The sequence below is a fragment of the Coturnix japonica genome, chromosome 28, assembly GCF_054131305.1.
Source record: "Coturnix japonica strain WE chromosome 28, WE-NBRP24, whole genome shotgun sequence".
NCBI lineage: Eukaryota > Metazoa > Chordata > Aves > Galliformes > Phasianidae > Coturnix > Coturnix japonica.
This window is the reverse complement of record NC_140690.1, coordinates 3,199,521-3,210,905: the sequence shown is the minus strand read 5'-3', so window position 1 is coordinate 3,210,905 and position 11,385 is coordinate 3,199,521. Positions and strand designations below refer to the sequence as shown.

The 11,385-nt window shown below is 44.2% G+C and overlaps 1 protein-coding gene across 1 annotated transcript; it reads left to right on the top strand.

Annotated features, from left to right (window-relative positions):
• Nucleotides 1–219: 219 nt before the first annotated feature.
• On the top strand, nt 220–6,680 carry LOC146756058 (uncharacterized). Its single transcript, XM_085524785.1, has 6 exons — nt 220–280; nt 1,340–1,436; nt 1,483–1,613; nt 2,220–2,390; nt 4,553–4,651; nt 6,326–6,680. Exons 1-6 carry the CDS (start codon nt 220–222, stop codon nt 6,535–6,537), a joined length of 771 nt encoding a protein of 256 aa, XP_085380911.1. The 3' UTR covers nt 6,538–6,680.
• Nucleotides 6,681–11,385: the final 4,705 nt, after the last annotated feature.

Here is an 11,385-nt window from a genome sequence, read left to right as displayed (position 1 = left end):
GCATACATCTCACAGTAACAGAGGGCAGTTTGCTATCTGCAGAAAAGGTGAAAACCAAAAGAAGTATTATTCACAAAACATAAAGAAATACTGTTATATGTCTTCTCTTTGAGTCACTATACACAGTCATTACAGAAAAAATGTTCTCCTTGCTGGGCACTGCAGCAGGATTTAGTTACGTCTTCTCTTACAGATCCACATCTTATTCATGCTTACACCATGTCAAGTCAAAATGAGGACGGGCATTTTGTAGATGCGTGGTATGAGAGGCCAATATTCTGTTAGTAATGCTTTCCTCCCAAGGTTTGAAGGCAGCACCTTTTCCAGCCTCATTTCAAATACTGCATCACATTTAAATCCCAGCTTTCCTAACACAGATGCAATGTTAGGAAGCCATGTGAGGAAAGACAGGGATGGCTTTAAGTCTCTAAATAAGAAGAAAGAGAATCATCATCAAGGAGGCTGACTGACTGAAAAAGAATGTGCTTTTCCAGGCCATTTCTGAAGGTACAGCTGAGGGCTAACCCATAACAGTTACTTTACTTGTTGAATAACATTTTTATGTATGTGTTTTATGTTTTGCTTTTTGTCACTTTGCCTCATGTTTAATTGCTCTGTTCCAAAGTTTTGCTGAAGGGAACTGAGGAATGATTTGAATGGCAGTAAATGTGGATATCACAGATCCAAAACATGGCCAGAACTCAACATTGTAAAAGCTGCGATTTGACCCTCGCTCAACAAATACTTTGTACATTTAAACAGGCAAAAAAAGAACCAGCTTTCAACTGAGATGAAACCACAGATCAGAGATGAACATTTCATTAAATACTGGACAAAGCAGTAGAAACTCTTGCTCTCTTCTTGTTTGCAGATCATGAGAGTTCAGAAAAGCCCATGGAATTATATCTGATTTATAATCTGATTTATAAGCAGCACTGCATTGAGACAAGATGGGGATGAAAGGACAGAGCACAGCTCTGGTGAAAAGGGCTGGGCATCACCTTGGGGTGATCATTGTGACTCCATGTTGGGAGTGGCCGAAGCCCCCATCACAAACACGTGCCATCACAATGACACCCCATCAGAACCCCCAGGGTGTTCAGAAGGATTTCACTTGCCGAGTGGCACAGCGAAAACCGCTTTGTCGCAGAAATGTCTGCAAGGACAAACTTCAATTGGACTGAGCAAAGACGCTCCCACCCTGCAAGAGGTGGTCAAGGATCGGCTCGTGATGCTGCTCACTCCCATGTCCGTCTTTAGCAATTGAAAATCTCCTGTACCTTGCTGTCTTTCAAGCGCAAGGTGATAACAACTGACTCTTCTCCTTTGCCTTTTGCAGCCTCTCGTCAACTGGAACCCAGACTTCGGAGGAGAGAGCTCTCGGCTCCTCGAGCAGTGCAGGCCGAGATCTGCCCGGAGAAGGAGAGCCGAGACGGGCCCCTGCTGCTGCTCCTGCTGCTGCTGCTGCTCCTGCTCCCGCAGGGGCTGCCTGCAGGCAGCGGGTCCGGCAGCCGGCACCCAGGCGGCTGCAGCCAGGGGACCCCGGCCTCCCAAGCGCCAAAGGAGAAACCGCAGCCGACGCCGAGCTCGAGCCTCTCACAGCCGGCCAATGCGTGCTGCAGCAGCTTGGGGAATGAACCAGCCTCTGGACCCGTCCCTGCTGCCACCAAACAGCGGCTGGAGCCCTGGAGACATTTGTACTTCCTTGTCGTTCACCGCTTCATCTTACATGGGAGACAGCTTGCCACGCAACCCAGCACTGCAGGAACTTCCCTGGCGCCAAGGAGACCAAGAGCAGCGTGCTCCTGAGGCCGGCCTGCTTTTCCACTCCTTATCGCTCACGGTGAACATACAGCATGAAGTCACGGTGATGCCAGAGGAGTGGGAGCCTTGGGAGGACCCGCAGCGCCCACCTTTCACCAGCTCTGTCTGGGTAGAGGAAGGCTGCTGGCTGCGCACCGATGAAGATGACAGTGATGAAGATGACGAGTGAGCGCCCTGCAGTGGGGTCATGTCGGCGCCCGCATAGTGGCCCGAGGTGGTAGTGGATAGACCGATAGTTATAAGGACAGGTTGTTTCAATAATAAATCGTTTCAGTTGTCACTTCAGTTTGGTCATTCAGTCCTTTCCTTGAGGGCGAGATCTCAGATGCGATTTTAATTTTGTCAGTGAAAACGTGCAAGGCTTTGGCTTGGTTGAACGAGGTGTACTCCCGCAGGGAACTCATCCCGATACTTCCATCACCCGCCCCTCATCCCGCCCCGCTCGGCCCTGGCTCCGCCCGGCTCCCCGGGCCGCGGCTGCGCGGAGGGCGGTGTGAGCGGGGAGCGCGTCCCGTGCCGAGCCGACAGCCGCCCCATGGCCGTGCCGCCATGCTGCCCAACACTGGGTAAGGCGACCTGGGCTTTCCTCCTTCCTTCGGCGGGGCCGTGAGCTCCGAGCCACAGGAGCTGCCGGGGCAGAGCTGGGGCCGGGGCCGGGCGGAGGGACAGACGCGTGCTCCGCAGCCCCTTGAGGGCGATGGGACGCGGGGTGGAGGCCGCGGCCGGGCACGGTGGCCCCGGAGCGGCTGGGTCGGACCCGGAGTCCCGCTCGGTGCTGTTTGCTCACGGGCCGAGCTGTGTGCACGTCCGGAGGGCAAAGTGCGGCTGTGGGTGTGCTGTGGAATCTGAATTGAGTGACTGCTGCGGCGTTATTTCTGCGCTGCTAATGAACGGGGACATACGTTGACCTTATTCGTTCCCGTATGTTGCAAGCAGTAGTCATGAGATCCTGTACGAGTGCAGAAAGCGCCCACGGTGCAGCCTGTGGGCTGCCCTGGTTGCGGCCGTGCCTGCTGCAAAAGGAGCCCACCTGCATGATTCTAACTCCCTGAACCTGTCCAGTTAACATTTCTCTTACCCCTTAGGCTGTTCAACCATCCAGACTATTATGTATTTACTTGGATACAAAAGTATTTTGAGAGATGGTAATGAAAGCCTTGCTAATGTGAATGGTGTCAGCTGTTATCACTTTGGCCTCAAATCCTTTCATTCTATCACAGAAGTCAATCAGGTTCACCAGGCTTGATTTTACCTACTGAGATTGATGATGCATTGGAACATGCTGCCCAGGGAAGTGGTGAAGTCACCATCCCTGGTGATGTTCAGGAAGGGTTTAGATGTGGCACTGAAGGACATGGTTTAGTGGCCATAGTGGGGATGGGTTGAAGGTTGGACTATATTGTCTTTTCCAACCTTCCAAGTTCTAAGATTACCTCTCATCTATGGCTAGTTTCTCATGTCCTGGTAAACCATGTTCCTAAGCAAGGCACTACCAGTGTCTGCTCTCACTGAATCACCCATGCCACTCAGCAACGCCTTTCCCTTGTTCATGCTCTTCCTACCCACATTATAGCAGATAAACAAGTTGCCACTGGCTTCCCTTGGAAGTCTCAGCTGCAGGTGAACTTTGGTTCTCCTCACACTGTGCTGAAATGCTCATGCAATATTCCCAGTTCCTTTTTATCTCACTGGTGCTTCCACTCTGTGTGACACCTTTGTACACAGGGGCTCAGTCACAAGTCGTTTGCACAGCTGTGTCAGCCTGCTGGTTGGTTGGACAGACTTGTGGGGATTTATTGGGTTAAATGCAGTTACTTGCAAACTGAGTTTTACTGTGAAAGCCTTAAGGAAAATCATGGTCATTTTTGAAAATCTGATTTTTGGCTCTTGTCTTTGGCACCCTGCATTGGGATTGTGATCCTGGACTTTGCCTTTACAGCGTGTTGAGCTACTGGTCCTCTGTGTTCAGAGGGCCAAAAGAATTAAATTACAGAGAGCTGCACTGAGTATCAAAACGTTAGATTTGGTTGGTTTTGTTGTTTTTAGAAGTCACTCCTTTTCTGCTTTTGGAGAATGCAGTAGTTCTGTTGTGGGCAGCCTTGGATTATTGTACAAAAAGTCTTCAGTGGTGGTGAAAGGCTTATATTTCCAAGAAGGTTCTGCAGGTAAGAGTTAAGAGTTTTTCATAGGATTTCTTAATACTACACCATGTTTTCTATTCCCAATAGAGATAGGAAGGCAAAATCTTTTTTTCTCTATGCTTCCACATTTGATTTGGTAGTGATAAAGCTCATTGCTGTCTTTTTAAATAGAAATTATCTTTGAGGAGTGAAGGAGGCCCCAATTGCGTCTTTGGGCTAGAACATATGTTGCTCATCTTAAACCTGTGGATTATCTTTTAAACTTCAACACTTGGAACATGGTTAAACTCCTCTTGCAGGTCCATGTTCCTTCTCTGCAACACCCCCTTCTCAGAGTATACAAAAAGGATTTACAACGTGCTTTTTTCCTTTTTTTTTTCCCTCCCCAATTCAATACTCATGTAAAAGGGTCAGTTTGTATCTGAAGGGGGTGGTAGGAGCTGGGAGAGTTTCTGTACTCTAGGAAGATGATGCTTTGACCCCAGAAAGTTGATTTTTCCGTGACTTACATCCTTCAAAAGTAAAATTCTATGTGTAGACTAAATATGTATCCTACTAAATATGGGATTTTTGTGTGCTTTTTGTAGCCTACACAATTTGTAAATATGGCATGTCCATGTGTGTCTTGGGAATGGCAGAAGAATTTAAAGGAGAAGTTGCTGTCAATGCTTTATGGCCTAAAACAGGTGATTATTTTGAATTGTTGTGTTTTGTCCTATACAGGTGGTCTTCTTTAGGACTGATTCAGAACACCGAGCACTTCTGTGTATTTTTTTGTGATCAAAGATGTTGTGTGGGTATTGGCTTTCTTTCCTAGTTCTCACTGTTGCCTTCCTATTTTCACTTAAACTTGCCTTCAGCCTGAGCACATTCTGCTTTTTCTCCTGTCTTGTCACTGCTCCTTTCAACATGACTCAAACTTTGGTTTGCACACCATCCCTGAGTAGTATTGGACATTTATGTCAATATTTAGAATCCCCAGCTAGTTAGATTGCCAGGAAATAGATGAAGCTGACAAGATATGTACCTCTGTAGATGTAAAAAAAAAAAAGTTTTGGCTGAGTGGGAAATCAATTGCTTTTTCACACAACCATCCAACACTTCTTGCAAGTCACAGCACACTGAAGGGCCGCATAGCAGAAAAATAACTTGGTGTGCCCATCTTATACTAGCTCCAGTTTATTGTCCATGGGTCAGTGAGGACCAGGGCTGCTGTTGAAGGTTTGGTAGCTGCTGAACAAAGAGACCAGTGTCTTGAAAGCATTAGAAGCAGCAAGTGAGCTTTCAAAATTTGTATGTATCAGTGTTTCCTTGATGAAAACTGTTCATGTTCTGAAGTATAAAAGTTTGTAATGTTCAGTCTAGGAAGAAAAATGTTGTTTTGAAAGGTTTATCTGCCAAAACAAAAGTTAACTACTTTAGAGAGTGAGAGAGGTGACTTCTGTAGTATCTACATTACAATTACAAAGTTTTTAATTTAAAGAACATCATATATATGTGATCAGCTTCAATGCTGGAGATTAACACTGTGCTAGGATGGTTCTATTGGTTCATCCAGCTCCTTGAAACAAGAGAATATGCTGATAGTGAGATGTTATGAGCTCTCGATTTAACTAAAAGTGAAAGAGGTAGCCTGCCAAAAGGATGTAAGAGTGTGAATGAGTAGTAGAGGTACTGCAGGGTCAAAGTGGAAGATGCTGTATGTATGAATTAATGGAAAACCAGCAGCACTTTGTATGAAATAGATGGAAGGATGTGCAGATTGCAGGACAGTAGATGGTTTTTCATATCAGTCTTTGCCCATAGTTTTGCTATATTTAGAACAATAATAATTGGCTGTAATGTGAAAGTAGAGGAGCATAAGCCAGGAAAAGTTTGAGTTTGTGCTATTGGGTTTCTCATCTTTAACTTAGAGTCACTTTGTTATCTCACAAGTTATTGTGGGGCTAAAATTGAGATTTTCAGTATGGTAATGGCTGCAGAAAATGTTAATTGCTGATGCACATTCACTTTGAGAAAGATAGTTGTCCTGTTAGTTTTTCATGTCCTGAATAAAGCCAGAGGAAGTCTTTGTGTGGAAAGTATTGATAGAAGCATTGCATAATATGAATATTACAAGGAGTTCTTCCCTTTATTCCTCTTTTGGTTCCTTTAATACTTTTCAAGTAAGGGAATCTTTACACTTTGAGGATTGTTTGCTGGTTGACCATTCTTCGCTGGTTGATGGTATTTCACAGTTTAGTCTTCTCATGATTTACTTTCATGTGAGAGGAGAATAAAGTTTATGCATTTGCCAAAGAGATGAGTATGTGATGTCATTAGTGTTAAACTTGTAATTTCCTGTCCTCTGAATTTTCCAGCCATACATACAGCTGCTATGGATATGCTGGGAGGATCCGGAATAGAGAAGCAGTGCAGAAAAACTGACATAATTGCAGATGCTGCATATTGCATTTTAACAAAGCCGAAAACTTTCACTGGAAACTTCATTATTGATGAAGTTCTACTGAGAGAAGAAGGCGTTAAGGATTTTGATGTCTATGCAATTGCACCAGGCAAAAGAGATCTTTAAAATGAGAAGTTTGCGAAGGAAGGAAGGCCATATGGGGAATATGGATATATTCCTTTGACTCAGTCAAAAGATGCTTTGCCTCACGTTTGAGAATGTGGATTCTGGGAAAGCACATAATAGTCCACTGAGGCTCTAATAATCAATGCCTATATAAATATATATATATATATATATATTTTAAACCCATTAGCAAAAAGAAAATAGACCTGCACCACAAGCGCATGTATTACTATTTACCAAATAGTGAGATAGTGTTTCTTCATCTTCAGATGTTTCTGACTGAATTTGTAAGAGGCTTCTGGGTCTGATTTTAAATGTACCAGAACCTAAACATGTCACCTTGTCTTTTTTCAACCTGTAGTTCATTTACTGGTAAATTGAGGTGCTGTTGCCTTCAGAATGGATTCCTGTTTGTGCTGTTCACCCTTACTTGGGCTTACTGTTATTGTTCAACTCCCCTTTAGGTCACCCCCTGATGCCTGACTTCTTCTTGGATGCTGAAACTGACATGACAGCCACATAATCAGAAGGCCGTGGAAGGGCAACCTCTGCATGTACATGTCGATTATTTGTGATGATAATGAATGCCTCCTCTATTTCAAGTTACTTTTGGACTACATTCAAGCTATGTGGCAAAATCTCTTGTATTTGGGCTGTTTGATTTATGGAAGTGACTTTAGTGTCTGCAACTTTCACAGTTCATAATCAGCACCTTGTTTTGAACAACCTTTTTGCTTTTTACCACCAGAGTTAAGTGGTATGAAGATTATGAGTAAATATTGCTGTAAAAAAATCACAAGCAATCAGCATATTTTGCAGGAGTGTTACATCTTTCTTGCAGTGTGAGAACTTGAGAAGCTTCTATTCCTACATGAAGTTCTCACAGTCGTACATGATGTGAATGTCTACAAGATGAAATAGAGAAGTTGTTTTTTTACAAAAGCATCAGGTTCACTTTTCAGAATAGTGATGTTTCTATTGGAGGGCAAATAGGAATACTGAATATGTTTTATAGGAGTGCCAAAACAAATATAGGAAAGAAAGAGGCTAAGTTTGAAAAGAGCCCAGTTCCCTTGAAAATACTATTTGTGAGTGCGCACTTAGACTTTTCTGCCAGGAACTGATACTGCCAACTGCCCAGATCTCCAACACAGTAGCAATTCACTGAGTAGAATAATTATTTCCTGATACACTGACCTTCTGCATGGCTTTTAGGGGCTGCTAAGCATTACATGCCTTATAAATTGCAAATGCTCTTTCTTAATGTTAAATGAGCACATTCACTGCAGTGTAGAAAGTTGCTGATTAAAGTAGTGAATTGATTCACACCTTAGAAGCTTTTGCAGAAGAACTGCTGAAAACATATATATTCTTAGAAAGATAAGTGAGATAGTGCGTTCCAGCATTTTACAGAGAATCCATCTGTTTCTTTTAGGTGCTTCACAGGCATCAGGTGGAGCCAAGCTTAATAAAGAATCAGCTTCAGCGGGGCCTGTTGCAGAAACATTCAGAGTTATTCAGGGAGAACTCAATAAAGAAATAGTGAAATCCACGCAGGGCGTCTTTCAGTTTGAATTGTCAGGTAAGACCATCACTTGTAAAATTCTCAAATGCTCACTTTTCTAGCAAGAGTCAGTCTGTATTTTCACATGTAAATACTTGTCTTTTATAACTGGTCTAGGAACAGGGACATCTTTGGGTGTGCTCTATAAGATGCTGCCTTTCAGAGCCAACTTCAGCACATGTGGGATTTACCCTGCTGCTGTTGTCACAGGGAGATGCTTTCTGCATCAGCAGCATGTGCCGCTCTTTTGGGGACTGTGGTGTGTTTTCATGGTGTTTCATTTCTGCTGTGTCACCCTGCTGGCCGTGCTGCACAGGGTCAGCATGGTAGTTCTGTTCCAAACCCCTGCTGCCTCCAGCTCCACCAGCAGCCACTGCCTTGTCCCCTGACACTGTGGCACTGTGGGGCATCTGCTGGGGCTGACCTTGTCTGCACAGAGAGCGCGGGGCAGCTTCTGGCACAGCACCTCCAGCACGTCTAGCACGAAGATGGGAGAGAAAAGCAGGCGGGGGTAGCAAAGGGCAGGGCACATCAGTCCTTGTGGTGCTGCCACAGGTTCTCCCTGTTCCACTCAGGTGATGAAGGAGGCACTTGGTACCTTGACCTGAAAACCAGCAGTGGGAGTGCTGGGTTTGGGAAGCCTCCTGCAGCAGCTGATGTTGTGATGAGCATGTCGAGTGGCGACTTTGTGAAGATGTTCACTGGTGAGTAACAAACGGGTTTGGCAGAACTGAGGCAGCTACTGGTGGCAGGAAACATCTTGCTGATGGATGAGCTGACAGGCTCACCTCTCTTTGTGGTCTTGGAATTGGATGAGCTGTAGCTGGAAGTGCATGGCCTTTAAATTCCCTTCCAACGTAAGTCACTCTGTGAGTCCATGATTTTATAATAAAAATATCTACTGCTTTGTTCAGTAGCTATTGAACTTCTCAGAGCGTAGCTTCAGAAAGCATCCAGTCAATCTGTTGAACCTCTTTTCTGATGCTTTTACAGTAGAACTTGGTAGCAAAGTAACTACTATATGATATCGCAATCTCCAGTTCCTTTCCTTTTCCTGATGATTCTGTGTCTTCTTTTTAGGTAAACTAAAGCCAACCATGGCCTTCATGTCAGGAAAATTAAGGATTAAAGGTAACATGGCACTAGCATTGAAGCTAGAGAAGATGCTGACACAGTTTAATGCTAAACTGTGAGGGAGAAGCTGTACCAGCAGAACATCCAGCCTTTCTTTTATAATAGCAATGCTACATTTTAAAACGATAATCTACTTTTTTCTCTTTTTTTGTGTGTATAACAACTGTGGATAAAATGCTGATCTGTTAGAGAAGATCTAATTTAGTTTTATTAAGACTGAAAGGTGTTTGTGATTAAACAATTCCTTCTTGAGAATACTTCTATTATGTAACTGGTGTTTTCCTTTCTTACACTCCTTTGGAGCAATGCAACACACCTGAAGTGGGTTTTCTTTTACATATTTGCTTGCATGCGTGCATGTCCCATAAGAAGTCTGGGAGGAGCAAATATCACCTTGCAGATCTTCACACAAACACACCCCCAGCCCAGACTGCCACAAACAAGGTAATCCCTCCCACGGCACCTGCGTGCAGCACCAGAAGGTTTAAACTACAACATGTTTACAGGCACATCACCTTCCCTCTTTAGCATGGAAAGAATGGAAACTCATGAGAAAAAGCACAAATGCTCTCTAAGGGGACAAGAGCACAGATCCTCCTCCTGGTTCAAGAGCACGTGCAAAGCCAGAGGTAGCAACCTCACAGTGTTGCCAACAGAACTGCTCAAAACGTAGGGCATTTTACTCCTAAGTATGTAGAGAATATTTCAAGACTTAGAATTTATTTTCTAACTCGTGCAATGGTCAAATAGTTTATAGTCTTCAAAGCCTGTGCTCAAACAAAATTATTTGTGCTGTAAAGGTTCCATCCCTGTTGAATTCTGGTAATAATACAGAGAATGTTGAATTCACTTATGCACTCTGCAGTCCCAGCGCCATGAAAAACATGAACGAACTTTCCTTTTGAGGTGACAGCTTGCCTGTGGCTGTGTGGTTGTTCCCACACTTGGCTACATTATGCAATACTGTATGTGTAATGCTGGTTGCAGCAGTGCAATCAGGAAGTATGCCTTAGGATTGCCAGGGCTGTTACATCTGGAAGGAGATGTAAGCAGATGTGGCTTGTTCTCATCTAGATAACATGAAGAGTATTGAGGGGATAGTGCAAGAAAAAGAATCTTTCAAAAGCAGTCAAACAAGTGCTTTGCTGCATGACCTGAAAGGGTGATGGTACCAGATTGTCTTGGTGTGAGCACATGGTAAGATTTTTGTGTTAATAACTAAAGACCGTTAGATACGCTGCTGTTCTCTGAGCTGAATAAACATCAGCTGGCGGTACCTCATGTATGAGCAGAGGATGGGTGAGAAGGTGGTGTGTTTGGAAACTGGGGGTGGCTGGGATCTAGAAGATGCAGAGTGAGCTGACAAAAGGTAAAGGTTGAAAACAAAATGGGAAAAGAGTTTTGCCAGTTCCTCAGCCGGTGACCCTCCTGAGAACTGAGAGTGGGGAAAAATTAATCAGATGAAATTCCAGCTCCCTCCCTTGAAGACTGACAACGATTTTAGAGGCACATGTTCATGTTGGACTACACCTCTTTTCCCCTATGAATAAAAAACCTTGCTGCCTCAAAAAACATGGCACCTTACCCTTCTTTGATCCAGTCTTGCTCAGATCTGGAGGAGCTGGAGAGAGCTGCAGCATAAGTATTCACATATAGTAGTACTTTTAAGCACAACCTGTAGGTGACAGCAGGGCAGCAGCACCTCCAGTGCTGTGGGCTGCTCATGGGTGTGTTGCTCAATTCTATGCAGCTGGGAGCTGCTTGCAAAATGCTGAATGTGCTGTGACCAGCACAGTGCAGAGCTTTTACTCTATCTCACTTTCTGCCTTCCCTCGGAATAATGCACCTACTCTATCACAACTGCATTTGTGTAAAAATGAATATTTGAAACCCTGTTCTTTTGGTTACTCAGCTGATCTCCATTCCCTTGTTAGTAGTCCTGTGTTTTTTTATGGCTTGCACCATCATTAGTCATCTGCCTGTGCTATAAGATTCTCCTTTATCTCTCGTTTGCCTACGCCATATTCAAGCATTTCCAGGAAAAGCTCAGGGTATTGAAATATCCTTGAGTGGTCTAAGTATTCTTTCAGAATATAGGAGGAAGGAATGTGCTTTAAGCACCCGCATCTAAGTAGCTTCTGCTACACTCA

What these genes read in the sequence shown, in the direction of transcription:
- LOC146756058 (XM_085524785.1), top strand. Translation starts at nt 220, where the DNA reads ATGTCAAGTCAAAATGAGGACGGGCATTTTGTAGATGCGTGGTATGAG. An exon ending in GAGAAGGAGAGCCGAGACGG is followed by an intron (nt 1,437 to 1,482) that starts GCCCCTGCTGCT and finishes CTGCTCCCGCAG; the next exon opens with GGGCTGCCTGCAGGCAGCGG. An exon ending in GCCATGCTGCCCAACACTGG is followed by an intron (nt 2,391 to 4,552) that starts GTAAGGCGACCT and finishes TGCTTTTTGTAG; the next exon opens with CCTACACAATTTGTAAATAT.